The 23,031-nt window shown below is 56.8% G+C and overlaps 1 protein-coding gene across 1 annotated transcript in view; it reads right to left on the minus strand.

Annotated features, from left to right (window-relative positions):
- The window catches only part of GALNT9 (polypeptide N-acetylgalactosaminyltransferase 9), a 75,688-nt gene that overhangs the window by 30,412 nt on the left and 22,245 nt on the right, over positions 1–23,031 (minus strand). The window contains exons 2-3 of the mRNA XM_064481351.1: positions 13,045–13,225; positions 406–572 (exon numbers count right to left, since the gene is read on the minus strand). Of these exons, the coding sequence (XP_064337421.1) occupies positions 406–572; positions 13,045–13,225 (348 nt within the window). The remainder of the gene's footprint in view (positions 1–405; positions 573–13,044; positions 13,226–23,031) is intronic.

Below are 23,031 nucleotides of genomic sequence, written 5' to 3' on the forward strand. Positions count from 1 at the left end.
ACAGCAGCCTCCCCAAAGCTCATGTCCACCTGGACCCTCAGAATGTGACCTTATTTGGAAAAAGGGTCGTTGCACATACAACTAGTTGAAGATCTTGAGATTAAATCCTCCTGGATTGGGGGAGACCCTAAATCCAAGGACAGCTGTCCTTATAAGAAAAGGAGAGACACAGATATCCTGGAAAGAGGCCTTATAAAGATGGGGGCAGAGATGGGAGGGATGCAGACACAGGCCCAGGACGCTGAGGATGCCAGCAGCCAACAGAAGCTGGGAGAGGAAGGAAGGGTCCTTCCCTGGGGCCTCCCAGGAGAGCTTGGCCCTGCCCACATCCCGAATTCAGACTTCCGGCTCCGGAGCTCCAGCGGGCCCCCCTCACTGGGGCCCCAAGTTGGCTGGTCCCCTCACCGTTATCGCTATTGTCGTCCACCAGGATGACCTCCTTGAGGAGCTGGGAGGGCGTGTGGTTGACCACGCTGTGGACGGAGCGCAGGATGACCGAGAGGGCTTCGTTGACAAAGATGAACACCACGGAGATCTGGGGCAGGTCGTCCGAGTAGGTCATCTGTCTGCACCTGCAGGAGAGATGGTAGTGGGGACGGGGTCAGTGCTGGGACATGATGGGGTGCTGGGAGCCCGGGGCCCCCACAGGAGGCCACCTGGGACTAGATCTAAGTCCTGCCACCATTGAAAGAGCGACAGTGATGCCGCTGATGGGAAAGGACTGGACACAGTGAGAGAAACGGCAGGACGACAGTGGTCTCAGAGCCCTGGAGGCCCATGCTCTGGGCCTGAACCCTGCTGTCCCTTTGCTGAAAGGCAGGGAACTGGCACTTTAAGGCGTTAAAGTCCCGCTGGGATCACACCGAGCCTTCTTCCTTGATGCCTCTGGAAGGCGTGGGAGAGGTGACGGGGCTGGCGACCATCTCGCGGCGTGGTCCAGAGGGTCCGGGAAGCCCGCGCCCAGAGCCCAGAGCACCCCTTGACGCCCAGCTCAGGCTGCACCCCGGCTGGTCGTGTAGCTGGCGGCTGCTGGACGGATGGGGCCACCGGGCGGGTCCTGCACTCGGCAGGCCCTGTCCCCCGAAGGAGATCCGAGTAGACAGGGGTGGGCTGCCCAGGAGGACTGCGTGCAAGTGTCAGATGAGGGCTGTTGGAACAGGAGAGACGCCTGCGAGGGACAGCCTAGGCGGGGCCTCTGCATAAGCTCAGCATTGGGAGTGAAACAGAAGGATGAAACGTCTTACTCCGAAGGTCTTATCTTGGAGGTGGGGCTGTGGGAGGGGAGAGAAGGGGGCAGAGAAAGCAAAATAGTCCGTGTTGGGCACGGGATGACGCTGGTGTGTGGCTGTCAATGTAGTGACAGAATGGAATACATTCACAAGGGGGCAAAGCGAGCTGTCAAAACTAGATACATGAAAAAAGGAACAAAAAGTAGATAATGAAGATAAAGTAAGACAGAAGAAACCCAGTCAAGCATGTTGGCTGCTACAATAAATGTAAATAAACTAACTCTTCTTCTTCAAATGGCAGAGACTATTCAACGAGGTTAGACACACACACTAACACTCACTCACACGCAGTCCTGCCGTTTGTGGTTACCAGAGACACAGTTGAACAAAAGTGATTTTTAAAAAAAAAGATTCGCAATGCAGTGAAGTGGGAAAGGGTTGCCAGACAAACACCACCTCCCCCCAAACTAGAAATCAGCACAGATACCACACAGGACAGAGATCTCTTTGTGAAGGAGACAGAACAGTTATGAACTGTCACCACAAAGTGACCTGGCATCTGGGCGCAGAAGGAAGAACTACTAGAAAAGTGAGGAGAGTCTGATGAAATTACCCGTGCGCACCCCCTTCAGACTGGGCAGACTGGAAAAGACAGGCCGCGAAGGAGTTACGTGATGAAATCCCTTAACGTCTTCAGGGAGAAAAAAACAAACTTTTTTCCTTTTGCTCGTAGGACATTTACAGAAAGTGGTCATGTATTTGCAAAATAGAAGACCTTAGATTTTTAATGAAGCAGGGATTTTACAGGCAGGGCTGGGTCTGTGGGCGTAGGACCTGGGCAGTCCCACGGAGCCCCCACTGGGAAGGACCCACTCCAGTCACAGCCTTCTCTCCAGGTGTCCCCTGGGTTTCCTATTCTCATAAGGTCATCGGTCATTGGACTAGGGGCCACCCTGTTCCAGCAGGACATCATCTTAAGTAATTACATCTTCAGCAACCCCGTTTCCAGGTCGGGTCCCACTCTGAGGCCCTGGAGGGTAGATGTGGACACATCTTTGTGGGGGACACACTTAGCCGATGCAATACGGGGCTGAGGGTAGACGCGGGTCAGAGCTGTTGAGAAAGATCGCTAAGTCATGATGACCAGTCATGACGCTAACCAGTGACTCCACTAACCAATCGTGAGAATAGCTAATCATGATGAGAGATAATAATGGTGGTGGCTGACGCTGATGACACCCAACAGCGACAATGATGGACGCTGATGGCTAATCAGTCATGGTGACAGCCAGTCACCATGGCAGCCAATCAGCTAATGGTCTCGAATATGCGGCGTGTGCTCGGGGTGTGTCAGCCCCCAGCTCCCCACAGCAACCCTAACGGGGACCGAATATCCTCGCTTTAAAGATGAGGGACCTCCTGAGGCCCAGGCGGGTAACGTCCCCTTCACAGTGCCCGTTGGGGTCGGGAATTGGTCCCCCACCATCAGCCTCTGGGAGGGAGCCTCCTGGGCAGTCCTGCACCCCCCGCCCCACTCAGATCTGGGTTTAGAGAGCCAGCGGGCTCCCAGGACGCCAGGAGCCATACGTCACTGTCGCATTGCTGTGGGCTGCGGGGGCTGTCGGGGAGATTTCATCGCTCAGATAAATGCTTTCTGACTAGAAGACTTCGCTCCATTTTTCTGTAGAGGAAAAAAGCTGGAATGCATAATTTTCATGAACTCGAAAAATGTGTGAAACAGGAAAGAAGAAAAACAAACCCTGAGGAAGGAAATAGGTCTTGTGAGTCTCCGGGAGCAGCTGCAGAAGGGAAGGACTTTTAAAAGGTGTTCAGGAGGCCTGCGGTGGGGGGGCTGCACTGCCCGCCTGGCCCATCCCGGTCGCCTGGCCACAGCCCCTCCTGTGCCCTCTCTCCCCTCAGGCTTCCTCATGCGGCTTCTTTAGGGTCTCTCTCCCCACCCAATTGCAAGCCCCCAAGAGTAAGCTTCATCACTGCCGAACCCCAAGACCCCAGAGCTGTGCGTGCACAGTGGGGCCTCCACTGCCGAACCCCAAGACCCCAGAGCTGTGTGTGCACACAGTGGGGCCTCCACCGCTGAACCCCAAGACCCCAGAGCTGTGTGTGCACACAGTGGGGCCTCCACCGCCGAACCCCAAGACCCCAGAGCTGTGCGTGCACACAGTGGGGCCTCCACTGCCGAACCCCAAGACCCCAGAGCTGTGCGTGCACACAGTGGGGCCTCCACTGCCGAACCCCAAGACCCCAGAGCTGTGCGTGCACACAGTGGGGCTTATGAGCACTTGTTAACGAGGGGGTGAAAGAACAAGTGAACAGGCTTGACTCCTGACCATCATGGGCACCCCGCCACCTCTCCCCATCCCCCTGCGCGGTGCCTCAGTGCAGCAGGAACCTCCACGCCGTGTCTAGGGTGTGGAGGAAGCTGGTGGACTCTGGGGGCCTGGGGGCCCTGACCCCTTTCCTCTCCCTCCATCAGGGGTTAGGAGCCCAGGGACCTCTGGGCTTGGCCACTGGGCCTCGAGGTTCTGTTCTAAGGAGTTTCAACCAGCAAGAGCCAGTTTCTGCCACCCGTGGAGAAGCCACCAGCACACAGCCGCCATTTTCTGGGGACACACTACGCGTGAGACATTGTTCCCAGGGCTGGAGGCCTGTGCTCCAGGGCAGGTGAGGTGTCTGCTCTCAAACTTCCACTTGTGGGGGGCCCGGGGAGCAGCAATTAGATTTCAGAAAGTGGGTGGGGCTGCGGGTGGCAGAACAGGGTGGTGGGGTAGACAGTGCCTGGGGCGGGGGCGCCTTAAGACCAGGCAGCGGGGGTGCCGTGAGGCCGTGATGAGGGTTCTGACCTGCACCATCTGTCAGGGCCCTGGAAACACCACCAGGACATTCGTGATCTCCCGTCCTGGGCCTGGGAGCCCAAGGTCCAGGTGTCGCAGGGCTGGTTTCTCCTGAGGCCTCCCTCCTTGGCCTGTAGTTGGCCGTCCCCTCCCTGCGTCCTCACACGGCCACCCCTCCGAGTGTCTCTTCTTACAAGGACACCAGTCCTGTGGGACCAGGGCCTACCCTATGACCGGTCCCATTTTGCCTCAGTCACCTCTTTAGGGGCCCCTCCTCCACGGACAGTCACATCCCGAGGTCCCGGAGTTAGGACTTCAACATGAGAATTCGAGGGGACAAAACTCAGCCCGGAACTAGACCCGAAGGTAAGGAGGACCAGCCACGTGGGCTCTTACTGCCTCCTGCTCGTCTGTACTTTATAAATCACACCCGTCGCAAACATCTGCCGCTTACAAACTGCTGTTCAAATGAGAAAAAGTGCAATAAAAAGTGTTGCTTAAATGTCTCATTTTTGTCCAATGTGAATTTGCATAAAAATCATGTTTTCCCTGTAGTATAATCCCCTTCTCAGTTAAAAACATTGTTTGGGTTAAATATCGAGCAGCGAGAAGGGGCCGTTTATCACACACGGGTCGGAGTGGCGCTAGTGAGGCGGTGAGGCACCTGTGCCTGATTCCTCGCCGAACCACCCCGGAGCGGCCTCCTCCCCGCAAGCTTCCCTTCCCGGTCTCTGACCCCCGGCGCCCAGCCGGCCGGTCGTGCGCTTGGCACGCTTCCCCGTCCTGCTTTGCACAGAACACCAGGTCTGGTGGCCACAGGGTGAGACTGTCTCCCTCCCCTGGCGGTGGCAGCGGCTGCCCGCTGTGGTGGGCAGTTCGGGTTTGCAGCCCCCTCCCGGCTGGTGGCGCCGTGGGAGCCGCGTTTCCGGTTTCCGTCTGCATCTGGACCGGCCTTGGTTTCAGGGCTCAGTGGCCTCCCTGCCCTACAGGGACCGTGTGCAGGCATTCCACCCACATCCCTGCGCCGGAGCCGGGGGCGGGGGCGGGGATGGGGACCGCTACGCTGCAGCCCTGGCATAAGCCCGTCTAAGCGGAACCAGAGGGTTCTGCTCTGTAGTTAAAAGCCCCATTTCTGGCAGACAGATAATAAACCAAGTTTACAGCATTTGGAAAAAATCAGAGTTCAGCCAGAGTGCTGCTCTGAGAGCTTGGAAACGCAGTGACGCTCCCGGGGGTGGGGCAGACGCAGGGACAGAGGAGCTCGGTGTGGGGACGGCGGGAGGGACACCGACGCAGGGACAGGGGGACCCCAGCACCCCTCCCAGGGCCTCGAGAGGTAGAGGGACACCCAGGGCCCGTCCGCACGCTGATACTCTCGGTTCATTTTAAAGCTGAAGGAAGAGTATCCTTTACTCATTTAAACTTGGTTAAGTTTTCAACATTCAGACCTGCAGCCAGGGTGTTGACGCTCCTCCGGACAGTTCGGTCAGGAGAGAACCCGACGCACCTCCCTGAGCCCGGCCCTGTCCAGCTGCTGCCCCGCTGCTACCCTTTAGCGATGAACCCCGCCCCTTCCGGCCCCTCCTGCTCTGGCAAAGCCATGGCCTTGACTTTTCAGCCCTCCCCCCGAAAAAGGACACCGTCTCTAGGATGTGTGCGCTAGGCCCCCTCTGATCTGACCTCCCTCAAGTTGTCATGCAGCCGGTGTGTCGCCAGACGTCAGCCCGCAGCAGTCCGAGATGGGTGGTGTCGAAAGCGTGCTTTCCAAAGGTTCTGCAAAGATGCTCGCGTCCCCCCGGGACTTTGCCACCCCACCTGTGAACGGCAGTGTTGCCTCTCGCCAACAGAATACAGTGGAAGGGACGCCATGTGGCCTCTGAGCTGAGTCAGGAAGAGCCGTGAGGCTCCGTGCACTGGGACTTTGTTTGGGCACCTTACAGGCAATCAGACTCGGAGGCCCAGGCCACACGGAGGGGCCCCCAGCGGGTGCTCTGGTGGACAGTCCATCTGCTGCTGGGCGTGTGCAGGACGACTCCCCAGATGATTCCAGCCCCCGCTTTGAGCCCCCACCGTTGCACCCGCCCAGCCGAGGTCCGGAAGGCGCTGCTCGGAGAGGCCAGTTCCCCTGCCCCTTGTCTGAACTCCTGTCTTGAGCCTGTTGAGATGTGGTTTAAACGCAGCCATTGTAACCGGGAAGGGCGCATTTCCCAAAGTCTGTGACTCTGCCTTTTCTTGGACACACACTGTCCTGCACAGTGCTGGGCGCACCATGGGTGCTTCCCTCAGGGCGGCTGGCTTCACGCCCGCCCAGTCAGCTCCCGGCCGGAGGAGGGGCTGGGCTCCGGCTCAGCCTCCACGTTCCCCACCTGGAGCCCAAGAAGCAGGACATCCTCAACCACAGAGCCGCTTCGCGGAGGATTTATAAACCCACAGAGGAGCAGGAGCTGTTACAAGGCTCTCAAAAGCCACTTCCGAGGTCTTGGCTGGAACGCAACGCAGGCAGCGTCCCCACCGGCCTCACAGGACGCAGGGCCTTGGCAGCAGCACTAATGGAAATTTATGGGGACGCCCTTTGTGCCTCCGGAGAAATAAACGCAGGATGAAGAGAGGATGAAGTGGCAGCGGCCGTCCCAGGGGGGCAGCAAGCGTCTCCTCGTGGCAGCAGGACACACATCCATCTCCTGCCGGAGGAGACAGATCTGGGCTTTAGCGCAAGCCCAGGAAGCTGCGCCGTTGGAAACTGAGACGAATGTTTCTGGGAACAGCTGCCAGGAGGCTTCTTGGAAGTGCGTCAGCCGGGGAGCGTTCCTGCCTCTGACGTCTTCGTGGATGCCTCCCTGGTAGCGGTGTCTGCCTGCTGGTGCGACACGCTCCTGTCCTCTCAGGAACGTCGAGAGAGCCTGGAGTCGTAAATGAGTGAGGGCCACACCGACGCCAGCTTCCCTGCCAGCCAGGGCGACGGGGGAGCCCGAGGCGGATTCCGATGGGCACGGGGCAGAGCAGCCCCCATGGGAAGCCGGCACAGGACAGGCTGCTTGGGAAGTCGGGGAGGAGGACACTCCTGCTTGGGGTCCTGTCTTCGCAAGACTCAGTCCATCCATCCATCCAGGCAGCTGACCTCCCAGAAACCAGTAAGTACGTGTGTACGCAAAATAGGCACAAACACGGCATGCGTGTACAAGCACGCATGCACACCAATCACTGTGCAAGCACACACACACACGACCACGCACACATCACACGGGGGCACACACAGTGCCTGGTGCACAGAGACCCAGGCCCACCCCGTAGGGACCTGGAAGGCTCAGCCTCACTCGAGGTGCCTGTGCCCCGAGCTAGGGGTGATGCAGATCCCAGTGCGCTCACTCCTCCACGCCCAGGAGCTAGCTAGCGCGGACGAAGCAGCCGGGGCCAGCCCGCACGCACCTTCGGAGAGATGCGTGGGCCGAGACGCAGCACCCCAGATTCCCAGCTGCGGGCGCAGACTCACCTCGCCGTGCGCTCGGGAGATATGAGGGCACGCCACCCTCAGAGCAAAAGCCTGGCAGACCACTCATCGGAAACAGAACACTGGAATGTGCGCAGAAAGACCCCTCCCGCACGCCCTCTCAGGAGCCCGGGGGAACAGTCACACGGGGGTCGTGCGCTGATGGGCACAGCATCCATCCCACTGCCTGGAGGCCTCCACATGCCCGAGAGAGTGAGACACTGCCAAGGGCCAGGCCACAAGCGGCCAGGCGGCTGGAGCGTCTGCAGCGTCTGCCTGCGCAGGGAGGCAGGGTGTGCCAGCTCTAGGGCTTGTGACCTTCAGCCCCTCCAGGCACCCTCTTGGGCAGTCCCTGGGGTGGCTGAGCCAGGCCACACGCTGGGGTCCAGCTCAGCTCGGACATCTTTTGTTACCCTCGGCACCAGCTGCTCCAGCAGGGCCTCTGAGGGTGCTCAGTGAGCCCCTTAGGGTCCACAGTGGACTGGTTCGGGGCAAGTGGGATGCCAGGCATGTACTCACCTTGCTCCCGAAGGGGGTCTGGGGCAGCCCCACGTTGAGCAGCCTTGCTCCCCATTCCAGCAAATCCCCTGCTGAGACAGCCGCGAGGCAGGCGGCCTCTGCTTCTGTCCGACCCTGATGCCGGGCACCGGCCGGCTCTGAAGAAGAGCCCGTCCCACAGGAGAGTGAGCGGGTGGGGGTCTGTTCCCCTCGGCGACCATTCCACGCCAAGGGGCAGGCTCACCCGAGCACCCCCGCCCTCCCGAGGCGCCCCCTTCCCTGGGCACAGACAAGGCTTGGGGTCTGCAGGGCCGGTGGGAGGGGAAGGGGGTCGACCAGCTGCAGCAGCTCCACCTGGAGGAGAGAAACCAGCCACACAGCACGTTTCCATGACGACACTGCGCTTTCCGTCCCGTCTCCCGGGACTCTTGCTTCCACTCGCAGACTTCCAACACGGGCAGCGCGGAGCCTGCACGCGGGAACCAGGATCGGCACGTGGTACCTGCCTGCAACGCCTCGCGGTCGCCATCCACTAAATCTGGCCTCATCACACTCAACAGCCAAGCTGGGCACGGCCGAGACGATTAATACGCAAGACGACTTTGCCAACACGTAACAGCGGGGACATTCCTGTGCGAGAATGTGGACGGGGCTTGGATGAGGCCTTTCAGCTTTATGATCCTGTTTAATTTGGGTTTGCCAGTCTTCCTTTCATCACCCCACGGGCCAGTCTCAGTAATCAAGATCAATGTTATGTGCTTTGCGGCATGATTAAGGCCGCTGCTTAATTAGAACAGCCATCTACCTCCAGACAAGGGGACGTCAGTAATGCCTCCAGCAGAGGAAGGTGGAGAGAACTTTGGTTGGAGCGTGGACGGAAGTGCCTGTGGGCGGGAACACATACACACAGGCGTGCACCCACACGTCGCACTGCAGGCACACGATGCACGGTGCACATGCACGCACGTGCTCCTACCCTCCGCATGTGCGTCTGATGACTGCATCCGCCAGAGCAGTCGGTGAGGCAGTTTCTGATTGGATGGGGGGCTCCGTGGGGATTCGGGCTGTTTAGGAAGCCAAACTTGAAAGTGTCCAATGGACATAGCCTGAGTGTGCATGTACGTAGTTATTCATTCAGTCATTCATGAGCGGTTGCTGAGGGCCTCCTAGGCACCAGGCACGGCCGTCGACGTGTGACAGCACAGCTGTGGCTGTCTGCGGAGCGGAAGACACCCTGGAACGCGCGGCACCCTGCTGGGCTGCCAGCCTTGGGCGCTCCTCCCTGTGGGCGCCGGGCACCCGCAGCTGCGTGGTTAGTCGTCCTCTTCCCACATCTGGTCCATCACCCACATCGCGTGTGGGGCGGGGGTGGTGGGGGGCAGTTCTGGGCTTGTGCCTGGCGCCAAAGCCTCCTCCTTTCTTTTTTGGAGAGGAAATGGGATATAAACAAACTGGTAAATAACTAAATAAAATCCACATCCTCCAATTCAGGGAGGCAGAGAGCTGCACCCCTTCAAATCAGCGCTTCTGTAAATCAGGTTTCCATCTATTAAGGCGGATTATCAATGGCAGCTCTTTCAAAGTGCACCCTGATGTCTTCTCTCGTCGCGTGAGAATGATAACTGGGATTGATCACTCTGTCAGCTTTTATTTTCGCAGACAGAGGTTTCTTGTAGGGGGCAGGCCTGCGCTGTGAGGGGCAGGCTGGTCTGAACGCCCAAAGGGAAAGTCAGAGTCACTCCTGCTGCTCAGACAAACCCCAGGCCCAGCAAGACGCTGGTGGAGAGCACTCCCGAGGACGTGAGGATGTGCAGTGACACACCGGACACCCCAGGTGGAGTCCTTCCAGCTTGAAGAAGCAGAGAACCCAACGCAAATTTGCTTAAGCCAAAAAATTTAAAAATATATATGCATGTGTATGTGTGCATACTAATTTACTGCAGAGTCTAGAGGATTCAGTTTTTAGTTATTTGTGATTTATTGCAGGTGGCTTCAGGGACAGCTGGATCCAGGTGCTCATATACGGCACTGGAGCCCAGTTCCTCCCCAGCTCCCAGCTCTGTCATGCCCTGCACTGGATTTTTCTCTTGGGCTTCACAGGTGAGCCCTGAGAGCTCAAGCTTTCCCCTCATGACGACGACGGTGCAGCTCCCAGGTTACCACCCTTGCAGTTTTATTTTTGGGGGAAAGCGGTTTTTCCCCTCATGGCCTCAGGTGACTCCAAGATTCGCACTGGCCTGGACCCTGTGAGATCCCTGAGCCAGTCACTGTGGCTGGTGGACCATACGCTCTGCTTGGCTTCATGTGATCTGCCCTGCAGCCAGAGCGGAAAGTTTCCATGGGTCCCCACGTGAAAACTGGATGCTGCTGCCCAGAGAAAGAGCTGGATTTCCAGGAGGCGGACGACCAGCATCTGTTACATGCAGACTCACATCTGTTCTATAAATGCCACTGCTCCGACGCTGGGAGATGCACGGGGCTGTTGGGAGACCCTGCCCTTGGCCGGGGCTGGCGATGGCTGAGCGGTCCAGTCGTCTTGACCGCTGTGGGCTGGGACCGCTCGGAAGGCAGGTCCTGGGAGGACTCGAGGGTCACAAAGAGGCTTCAGCTCCGCCGTAATTCAGTCCTGACTCAGAGCCGGGACTGGACACAAGCCCGCTGCCTCTTGGGCATGTGGAGGGTTCTAGAGGGCTCTGCAGAACAGCCAAGAGAAGGGGGTCGCTGGGAGGTGGGGTCAGGACTGGGCTGCTTCTGTTGTGACAGCGAGTGCTGCGAGGTGAAGGAGGAGGTGCAGGCATGGAGAACGGGTCCCTCTCTCTCACTGCCGGTAAAAAAGCCCAGACCCCACGGCTCAGGGGAGCCCCACAGTGGTGATCCTTCATGCGTGTGCTCACTTCACGGCGGGGAGGGTGGGGCGTTGTCTGCACAAGCCCCTGCCGTGAGGGGCAGCTGCAAACTCCTGCCTGGGGTCCTTTAACAATGACAAACTGCACCATGAGCGGAACAGCTTTGCTGAGTCCTGCGAGTCCTTCCAGTGAATTAATGAACTTGAGGCTGGCCCTGGGGGGCCCTCTGAGCCCCACCCCTGCTGCCTGGGAGCTCAGAGCCCAGAACAGGGCTGATCTCCAGCGCTGAGCCGACCCGGACCAGCCCTGCTGACGCGGTAACGTTTAGTTCATCCTCCAGAAATCAGGGCGCTCTGGGGGCATTCAGAAGTCGACACACACTGGAACACACGCGCACGTGTGTGTACTTCCACGCACCTGCACACACGCACACACCGCCTCAGAGCACAGACCGGGTGCGTCCCAAGCCTGCGTCTTCAGGGCCACGTCCGTGCCTGCTGCCACATCTGGGCACCACTGTGTTATTATTTATTTAGTTGGAATGTTCCTTCAAATCGGCCTGTTTTACACCTAAATGCATTTTTTTAATTCAAAAAGGAACCTCTGTGCCATCGCTGCAAATGGAAAGCGGCATTACTTGTGCGAAACCAGTGGTGAGCACGAACAGAAACGTGATGGAAACAAAACCGCACCGTCGCCAGCAGCGCGTGGTGGAGGCGGCGGGAGCGGCCCTGCTCTGGGCTCCCTGTGGACAGCAGGGGAACCCCTCTGGGATGGGGTCACCGGAGTGCCCAGGGAGCCAGGCAGAAGCCTCCCCCGGCGAGGCTCCCGGCAGTCCAGGGAACTCGGCAGCACCCAGGGTCAGGTTCTGCACACTTAAGGGACAGGGTGGGGCCGGTCACTGTGCCCCAGCTCTCCCTCTCTCCCTCTCTCCCTCTCTCCCTCTCTCCCTCCCAAGCCCTCAAACTTGGAGGAACAGGGAGTCCATGAGGATCGCCCCCTGGCCCTCAGTGGGCTGGGGTAGCCCCAAGGCCAGCTCTGCAGCCCCCCGAGTCCCCAGTGAAGCTGATCTCCCGACGACCCCCTGCACCCACAAGGATGATACCCCCTTTCACACTTCTGGCCCTTCCCCATCGGCCTTCCTACCCCCTCCCAGGGCTTCCAGGATCACTTCCCAAACCAGAGTCCTCTCTCAGAGGCCACAGCAGGGAGGGGGGCAAAGCAGACAGGACCTAAAAGTAGACATCCCCTCCCCGCATCCATCTTTCCTTGAAGGCTGCTCCGGAGGCCGGGGCACTGCCTGTCAGCCACTCAGGACTCAGCGCAGCAGCCTTGACCACAGAGCTGCCCAGCCCAGCCCCGAAGTCCGGCCTCTGCCCGGGAGGTGCCCCTGGAAGTGCTTTTCTCACTCAAGGTTCCTGGCGCAGGCTGGGTTCCCGTGGCTGGAGCCACAGGAAGGAGTCTGGCTGGACTCGCCACAAACCTGTGTTTGGCTGAACTTACTAAAGCAATCAGGTCCCCTTGGTGTGACTTCTGCCAAGCTACCTGTGAGCTTCAGCACAGGATGCAACCATCTGAGACCAGAAGTCGGTCCTGAGTGACCAGAAGGCAAGGCCATCAGGGGATCTGACTTCTGACTCATCAGCCGCTGTGGCTTCGGGGGCAGGTGGGACGGGGGTTTACAGGCAAGTGACCGACATAGGACTGCCTTGCAGACACGGGCAATGCTCGCTGCAGACAGAATCTCCACCATCGCGGTCACTGGACCCAAAGCACAGAGCACAAGCCTACTGGGCAGAGCCTGACTCCAAGCTTGTCACCTGTCACCTGCATCATTCGTGTCCGTGGCAGCACCTTGAGCATCAGCGATGGCGCAGCCCAGCTTTCTCAGACCTGCAAAGGGCTAAGGCAGAGGGACTGAACAGCCAACGTCCGGGAGCTGGGCACCGAAAGAGGACGCCCGTGGCCGAGAGCAGAGAAATCGGAGGAAAGCAGACTGATGGGGAGGGTGCCCCTCCCTCCTCTCGGCCTGTCCAGCCCGTCCTTGGGAAGGTCTGTGTGCGGGAGCCCGGGAGCCCGTGGCGGGCTGCCTGGAGGTACCTGTGGCGGGGGGGGGAGGGGACTGTACTCACTTTTGGGGCCTGTAGTCGGGGATGGTCCTGTCCAGGGAGATGCGGTCGCTGAGCTGTGCGTTGTACCCAAATTCCTCGTACTTCCTCTCCGTCTCCTGGCTGTCCTCATGCAGTGTGGCCGCCATGCCACCCTGGCCCAGGCCGCCTGGCCCCTCCATCAGACCAATGGGCTTGGCGAGGCCTGGCAGAAGGAGGAAAAATGCCGTCAGGCAGGTGCCAGGGCCTACTGCATCCTCCCTGTCCAGCCTCCCAGCCTCTCCCTAACAGCCCCTTTCTTTAGGTGCAAACTCAGCAAATTCCTCACATGCCGCAGGCTTCCGGCTCCAGGACTTGCAGGAAAGGCAAAGCTATGCAGACAGCAAAAGATCAGCGTTTGCCCGGGGTTTGCGGGGAGGGTGAACGCAGAGCACAGGATTTTTAGGCAGTGAAACGACTCTGTGTGATTCCACAAGGGTGGGTACGTGTCATTTGTCCAAACCAGAGCACGTGTAACAGCAAGAGTGAACCCTCGAGTCAACTGTGGACTCTGAGCAATTACGACGCGCCAGCGAATGCCTCGTATTAATGCAGCGTGTCAATCACGGGGGAAACTTTGGGGGCAGCGGGCTAATGGGAACTCTCTGTGCTCTCCACCCAATGTTTCTGTAAACCCAAAACTGTTCTAAGAAGCAAAATCTACTTTTAGTTTTTGGGGGGAGGGGCAGGCAATTAGGTTTATTTATTCATTTATTTTTTACTGGAGATACTGGGGCTTGAACCCAGGACTTCACTTATGCTAAGCATGTGCTCTACCACTGAGCTGTACCCTCCTCCCCCAAATCTACTAATTTTAAAAAATATAAAATAAAAAAGGAACATATTCATATACATAATGGAGTCACTATGCTGTACACCAGAAAGTAACACAACATTGTAAATCAACTACACCTTGATTAAAATATCCGTGTAAAATAAAAGTAAAAGAACTTAAGAAGTGCAAAGCAGCCGCCCCACTTGCCCACTAACCCTTGACATTGCTGGTCTTGAGAATTCAGAACAACCGTAGGTCCACTCTACGGAGTGCTCCTTTGGGATGAGAAGGAGAGAGCGGCCATATGTGCCACAACCTGGATGAATCTCAAAAAAAACCTTGTTGAGCAAGAAGCCTCCAAAGACAAAGAGGAAAACGTCTGATTCACCGAAGTTCAGGAACAGACGAACAACTCCATCTTGAGAGGTGAGAGCGGCGACCTCGGGGGTGAGGGCGACACTGGCTGCAAAGGAGCCCTCCTGGGGGGCCCCGGTGCATGTGCACACGCGGGTGCCTGGGAAGGCCAGGCCGGGGGAGTGTTCTTCTGGAATGTTCTATTTGGTCACTTGCGTCAGAAGAGGAGATGTCATCCCCAGAGGGAACTGGGGACCAGAGCAGGGCCCACCGGGCAAGGACAACACCCCTTGCTCTCGCTGGGATGGACAATTCTGGCGCATCTCAGCTTTGATGGGGGGGCCAGAGGGCAGAAGTTTAAGCCGGGAGGAGTTGGGATGAGCTCCCATTCCCGTTCTGCAGAGGTCTCTGGTCCTACCTCAGGCCACTGGAAGTGCAAACGCTGGGAAATATCTAACACTGATGTCACGTGCTGCTCCACACGGCACCAGGCTCTTCTCTTGTGATACCCACCCCTCCTTAGGTTTCTAAATTAATTAAACAAGCAGGCCACTAGGCTGAAGGGGGCCAGTGCATGGTGTCTATGCAAACAGACCCAAACCTAAGCCTGTAACACTTCAAGGTTACCAAGTGGAAACCCAATCACACAAAGCTAATCACAGCCAACCACACATAGCCAATCACACACAGCCAACCACACACAGCCAACCACACACAGCCTACCACCCACAGCCAACCACACACAGCCAATCACACACAGCCAATCACACACAGCCAATCACACACAGCCAATCACACACAGCCAACCACACAGCCAATCACACACAGCCAATCACACACAGCCAATCACACACAGCCAATCACACACAGCCAACCACACAGCCAATCACACACAGCCAACCACACAGCCAATCACACACAGCCAACCACACAGCCAACCACACACAGCCAACCACACAGCCAATCACACACAGCCAACCACACACAGCCTACCACACAGCCAATCACACACAGCCTACCACCCACAGCCAACCACACACAGCCAATCACACACAGCCAATCACACACAGCCAACCACACAGCCAATCACACACAGCCTACCACCCACAGCCAACCACACACAGCCAATCACACACAGCCAATCACACACAGCCAATCACACACAGCCAACCACACAGCCAATCACACACAGCCAACCACACAGCCAATCACACACAGCCAACCACACAGCCAACCACACACAGCCAACCACACAGCCAATCACACACAGCCTACCACCCACAGCCAACCACACACAGCCAATCACACACAGCCAATCACACACAGCCAATCACACACAGCCAACCACACAGCCAATCACACACAGCCTACCACCCACAGCCAACCACACACAGCCAATCACACACAGCCAATCACACACAGCCAATCACACACAGCCAACCACACAGCCAATCACACACAGCCTACCACCCACAGCCAATCACACACAGCCAATCACACACAGCCGATCACACAGCCAATCACACACAGCCAACCACACACAACCAACCACACACAGCCAATCACACACAGCCAATCACACACAGCCAACCACACAGCCAACCACACACAGCCAACCACACACAGCCAACCACACACAGCCAATCACACACAGCCAACCACACAGCCAATCACACACAGCCTACCACCCACAGCCAACCACACACAGCCAATCACACACAGCCAATCACACACAGCAAACCACACAGCCAATCACACACAGCCTACCACCCACAGCCAACCACACACAGCCAATCACACACAGCCAATCACACACAGCCAACCACACAGCCAATCACACACAGCCTACCACCCACAGCCAACCACACACAGCCAATCACACACAGCCAATCACACACAGCCAACCACACACAGCCAACCACACACAGCCAATCACACACAGCCAACCACACAGCCAATCACACACAGCCTACCACCCACAGCCAACCACACACAGCCAATCACACACAGCCAACCACACAGCCAATCACACACAGCCTACCACCCACAGCCAACCACACACAGCCAATCACACACAGCCAATCACACACAGCCAACCACACAGCCAATCACACACAGCCTACCACCCACAGCCAACCACACACAGCCAATCACACACAGCCAATCACACACAGCCAACCACACAGCCAATCACACACAGCCAACCACACAGCCAATCACACACAGCCAACCACACAGCCAACCACACACAGCCAACCACACAGCCAATCACACACAGCCTACCACCCACAGCCAACCACACACAGCCAATCACACACAGCCAATCACACACAGCCAATCACACACAGCCAATCACACACAGCCAACCACACAGCCAACCACACACAGCCAACCACACACAGCCTACCACCCACAGCCAACCACACACAGCCAGCCAGGCTTTAAGCCAGTTAACAATCCCCTTTGCTTTGCTTCTGCACCTCCTCTGTCTCCACTTTCTCCAGCTCCTGTGGGCGGAGCACTCCCAAGCACTTCCGGTTTGGCACGGCCATATTCCAATCAATTTTTGTTCAAATTTAATCTTAAAATTTGTAATATGCCTCGGTTTATCTTTCAGTGGTTCCCAGCGAAGGCAGGACTGAGGGGGCTGACCCGCCTCCTCCACAGGCCCGGTGGGCTCTTCTACTCACCAGAGCTGGGGGAGGGGGTGTTCTGGAATATTCCATCTTAAACAGCAAACGTACTGTTGGCATTTATGCAGGATGGAAGGATACCCACTGGATGTGAAATTGAAAATTACATGACACAAATCACTTCCACTTCTTATTTTAATATTGCAAGAAGTATATATAATCAGGCTATTTTTAAACATCTGTGCTGTACTTGCATTTTTTTTAAGTCTGTAAATAGACGTCTCCCGCAGGCAGAGGTGCTTCCAGACCTGGAGAGAGTCTCACTGTTGATGGGGGCCCGGGCCTCAGAGTGAGCTCTGACGTCCAGGAGAAGGGGCCCCGGGAGGGTGGGGGACGCCTGCAGCAGCCAGGCCCTGACAGCACAGGTGGCGGGGGGTGGGGGGGCTCATTAGCACCAGTGTTTCCCTTATAAAATTAAAACACGCGGATGTTGAAAAATTCAAAACATCCAGAGAGCTATAAAATGAAGAGTTAACCTTTCCTGTGCTCTCCCCCTCTGCAAGCCCCACTCTCCAAAGAAAATGCTTTTTTTCCAGTTTTAGTCCTCATTTGGTCCACTGCACGGACAAGAGTAATTTTATGGGTCTAGTTCTTGCTTTGTCAGCCTGAGACAATTTCCCTTGACTTCCTGGCATAAAAGATGAGGAGTTCAGTCCATTTTCACCACCGCCACCTACATCCCTGCCCTGCTCCTCCCTGCATTGGTTTTTCTCAGCTACGTTATTATTTTTAGTTATTTGGGTCGCTACCTTTGTGACCTGAAAATGAAAACACTTAAGGCTGTATTTCTGGAAGCATCACCTTTAGCTGCTGTCCATGGACTGTCTACTGGGTTAGATGAAAAATTAGCATACCCCTGGGAACCGCTGTTCAATGAGTACGAAGTTTCAGTTGCACACATATATTTGTTTCAGACATGTATGTGCTCATGTATCTGAGTAAGCTTAGAGGTCTGCCACACCACACTGTGCCTGGTTAATAATACTGTACTGTGCACTTAAAAATTTGCTGAGGATAGAGCTCATGATTGGTGTTCTTACTACAATAAAAATAAATAATTTAAATGTTAAATTGCAAAAAAAAAACAACAACCAAAGACAAGACATTAGCATGCCTCCCCCTGGGCCTCCCACATAACTTCTCACAGATTTGACCACAGGTGGATTCTAAAAGGAGAGACGGCTGCACATTTGATACGTTGTGATTATATAAATATTATTCGCGGTGGAGCCAAGTGATGAGGGACCATGAGGACCAACGTGGAATTCTGCTGCTAACTAAACCTCGCCCTTAGTGAGGAATGTTCAGATGTCAGGGCAGTATTGATTGCTTTTTTCCGATACTCTATTAGTCTCTCCCCAGTTATGCATATTTTGTTTTGCTTTAGGTTTGGATCTTGAGTTTCTGTACGGCTTTTTAGGGTGAACACATAAGGATGACAAGAGTAACAGTCAGGCAGCACGTATCCTTTAGACATGAGCGCGCTCCTTCCCCGCGACACCCCTGTGAGGCTGGGCTGTAGTTCACCCCATTTGGCAAATGAGTTAACTGAGGCACAGGGAGGTCAAGTCACGTGCTCAAGGTCACACCGTTTGCAAGCACCAGAATGAGCATCTGTGCACAGGCAACATGGCCCTGTCGATGAAAAATACTGCCAGCCATGTCAGCTAACAAAGGACCCCACGGCCATCAAGTCATCAGCCACTGCCGCCACCTCCGAGAGTGAGCGGAGGGAACTCACGATGCAGACAAGCAGGCAGCCCGGCCTCTGCAGCCACCCCCACGGTGCCCCCGAGTGGACTGAGGATGGGAAAGCACAGGGCACTGGCCCTGGAGAGCTGAGGTGCAGATCACAGGAGTGATTTCAATGAGCCCACACATAAAAAAGCACTAAATTCCTTAATTCAAGATTTCTGGTTTTCTTTAGTTAACAGTCATCTTTCGATGTTCCAACTGCCTGGTCTTTGTTACAGAAGAACTCCTGTACATCCTGGCTTCTCCCCTGCCTGGGTGGGGGTCTGAGAGGCTGCCTCCCAGGCTCGAGTCCTCAGGAAGTCCACTGAATAAAACATAACTCTCAAGTTACAGGTTGTGCGTTTTACTTCAGTTTATAGCACCAAGGGAAGGCACTTCGCTGCTGTGATCTGCTGCCTCCCGAGAGCTCCGGGCTTCCAAATGACCTGCCTTGTGGCATAGGGTCCAGTTTCCTGTGGCAGCTACCCCTCACGGCAGGGCTGGGACTCGAGGGGAGTGCCTGGGGTGCAAGATTCCAGGAGACGCTGCCTCCAGGATCCCCGCCTCGCAGAGGCCTCCACGTCCTTGCTCCTTGAAGCCATCGTTTGCCAGGGCCTGTGTCCACAAATGACCACGAATGCACCACGAGTGTTGGTTTTGGGGTGATAAATAAATTTTAGTGGGCAGGTGGGTTCACAGATGCAGAATCTGTGACTATCGAGAGAGGACTGCACTTTGATATTTTAGCAGCCGCTGTGGACATGCTGGTGGGGCCAGCTGGGCACTGGCCCTTGCTGGAATGAGAGCGCAGGAGCCTTGTCTGTGTTCCACATTGTGGCTGTTCCAGCAGCCACGGAGCCGGGAGTGACGTGAGCTGGGTGAGTGCATGGAGGGTGAGTGACTGAGCCCGACAGAGGCGGGGGGCAAGGAGCCAGCACCCAACCCCATGAGGCCATCATCCTGGGCCCTGGAGGGACAGCTGCCCTTAGATGGTGGCTCTCAAACTTGAGCTGCAACCCGGGAGGACACACACTGCATGGGCCCACCAGAAACGTCCTATCCTGCAGGTCCAGGGTAGGTGGGGAGCTGGCATCTTTAAGAAGGACCCAGGGGATGTGATGCTCAGTGGGGACCCAGGAGATCTCTGCCGTGGAACAGGACTCACAGCCTTTCACCCTTTCACAGGTGCAGATGTGTGCTGTGGATGGGAATGTTGCGTGGACCCTGGCTCCAGGAGGGTAGGGAGATGCTGCAGAGAGCACGGGGAAGGTCCTAGGTCAGCATCTCTGGGCCCCACTGGGTGTCATCTGGCCCTGCGGGAATGGCTGACCCTGGGGAGGCTGCGGCAGCTCTGAGAGGCTGGCACCCCGGAGTACCCCTGCGGGGACGAAGGGGCCAGAGCCACCTGCCGCGGGCCTCTGGAGCAGGAAAGATCTGTACCAGCTCCCCCTCCCATTGCAAACCCACAGGTCCGATCTCACATTTAAGGAAAGTCACGCACATCGGTGCTTCCCTGTAGGGTTTCTGAAGCTCTCAGCTCCCCTCTTCCCTTGTCTCCCAGTGCTGGCTCACATCTTGTCTCGCAAAGAATTCCTTCTAAAGAGACAGGATTGATTGAGTCCCCCCGGGAAATGAAGGCAAATGGAGAGAGAAGAAAGTTGTCAGGATTAAAGATGGCCCAGTCCGTTCCTGCAGGGTCTGAGGCCCACATATTACAGAAGGGATGGTCAGGGGAGCCTGCCACGGCCTCCTGCGGCCACACCTGCACTGGGCTCTTGTCCGCACATCTCCCAGCTCCCGGCGCCGCCCAGCACTGGGCGGGACCAGGTGCTGGGGGTGGGGGGAGTGGCAAAATGCCCTCATCCTGCCCTTCCCCGGGACTCCTTGATGTGAGGGCCCCCGGAAAAGCGAGAGACCAGGCTCTGCAGACGGCGGTGGGCTGACCTGTGGCCCAGAAGCTACACTCACACCCTGATCCTTGGGACCTCTGGGTGCGACCTTGTTTGGAAACAGGATCTTTGCAGGTGCTGCTAGTTAAGGTGAGGTCGTGCTGGGTTGGGGTGGTTCCAACCAGTGACTGGAGCCCTTTGTAAGAAGAAGGAATCTGGGACACAGACGTCCACAGAGAAGACAGCCAGCCATGTGACAACAGAGTCGGAGACGGGAGTGATGAGCCCGCAAGCCAAGGACACCTGGAGCCACCTGGAGCCACCAGGAGCTGGAATACGAAGGAAGGAGCCTCTCTGGCGCCTGGAGGGAGCCCAGCCCCGTCCACGCCTTGACTTCAGATTTCTCCCGACCCGTGACAGGACACACGTCTGCAGCTTCAGCCAGCCGGTGTGTGGTGCTTTGTTAGCGTGGCACAGGGACCGGTGCGCTGGGACGTGGCCTGCGGCCAGCGGATTCCGAGAACTGGACGTGCGGAGGTGGACTGTCCCTCACACCCGATGGGCACTCAGCCTGTGGTCAGGTTGACCGGCATGGCACCCGGGCTTCCCCAGCGAGAGCAGAGGGGCTGTTTTTCCTGCTTGAAATCCTCCACTTCCTCCTCCAGGAGAGGGTGCTGAAAGCTTGTCATTTTATCCTTGAATAAGATGTGATTTTGAGAACAATGGGAAGTTTGCAGTCATTAGCTCAGCCTTTGAAACTTTTGTCGGACAGCTCTCCTGACAATCCAGCTAGCCAGCCAAACACACAAAAGCCAGGCTGCTCACGCCGGTCTGGGCTGGAGGTCACAGCGGTCGTTTGCCCGGGCCCCGCGCTCAGCGCTGCCCACGCTCTGCGCCTTTACACCCCACGGTCCCCTTCTACGCCGGGCGCCCTCATCACCCCACTTCACAGAGAAGACCGCTGAGGCTCACCGTGCCTGCAGAGCCAGGGAGCGGCGAGCCCAGCCTCTTAACCACGTGCCCTAGACCAGAGCCTCTCGAAGAAGCATCTTAGCGGGGACCCACGCAGGTCGCCAGCTTTTCATTTCGACGTCAAGGACACTGATCACGACTATGATTACTGTTACACCACCTCAAGAAAGGAAGGTGCTGCCCTCCGACCCGGGCAGGAGGGACGCACCCTCGTAATGAGTATTTTCACGGGATGCGCCTGACTCTCCAAGTACACCCAACTTTGCCCACGCGGACGGAGGGCTCCGGGCACACCATCCCCAGGAGCCAAGGAGGGCTCTCCTGGGCACCTGCTGGTCTACAGGGCTCCTGGCTCCCCTCCAGGCAGGCAAGGGGCTCCCCCTGTCCAAGGGGCACGCCGTCCCCAGCCCTCGCCCCTCCCAGTCGGGCTTACAGGCAGGGACGGTGGCGTGAACAATGCGGTCAGCACGGCATGAGGACCCACCAGGTGACCACAGGTAACGAGTGTGGCCGTGTCCCAGCCTCCAGATAGAACACAAGCCCCGGTTGGGGGATCTGCAGAACCCCTTATCAGTCCTCACGTCTCTCTCAAAAAGTAAGCTACCAGCTGGCGTTCCGGAAGCTTCTCCAGCCCAGCGGAAATCCCAGGACGACCAAGGCTTCCCGGGCTCCCCAGAGCCGCCGGCTCCCCACTTCCGCATTGCCCTTGGGGAGGGGCAGGAGGGCACCAGCTGTGCACGTCTGCGTCCTGCTCCTCGCTCCCACTTAAAGTTACTGTCAGAGTCTCCTCTGCTGTTGTGGACGGGAAATGTCGCCTGCCATATCAGTGAACACAGGACGCTGTGGCCATCAAGTCATCAGCCGCCACTGCCCCCCACAGTGAGCAGAGGGAACTCAGGGTGGAGACAGCAGGCAGCCCGGCCCCTGCTGCCACCCCCGGCGGTGCCCCCTGAGGGGACTCAGGATGGGAAAGCACAGGACACTGGCCCCGGACAGCTGAGGTGCAGATCACAGGAGTGATTTCAATGAGCCCAGACCTTTGCACCTTCCCATCCATAGAAAAGCGCTCATTTCCTTACCTTGAGCCGTCTGGTTTTCTTCAGTTAACAGTCATCTTTTGATGTTCCGACTACCGGGTTTTGTTGCAAAAACTCGTATCTCCTGGCTCCTCTCTTGCCACTTTGGAACAGCCTCTTAGAGTGTCTGAGAGGCCGCCTCCCGGGCTCGAGTCCTCAGGGAGCCCGCCGAATAAGACGTAACTCTCAACTTTTAGGTGGTACGTTTCATTTCAGTCGACACTGTTATGTATGACCCGACAGTGATTATAACTAATATTCATCTTTCAAACCACCACAATAGTTGAACACCGCCCTAACAGTTCCTGTGCACTTGTACATTGAATTATTTATTCATTTTACACATTCAGCATTGTCGCCTTATTTCAGAAGCTGCACCACTGGGTCAAGGGTAAAGTGTTTTTGTGGCTCTTTCCAGAAGGTTTAGTTCTGTCTTCTGTTGCCAGCAATATTTGCTTTTACTTTTCTAATTAGAAAGT

This window comes from Camelus dromedarius, chromosome 31 (genome assembly GCF_036321535.1).
Source record: "Camelus dromedarius isolate mCamDro1 chromosome 31, mCamDro1.pat, whole genome shotgun sequence".
Classification (NCBI taxonomy): domain Eukaryota; kingdom Metazoa; phylum Chordata; class Mammalia; order Artiodactyla; family Camelidae; genus Camelus; species Camelus dromedarius.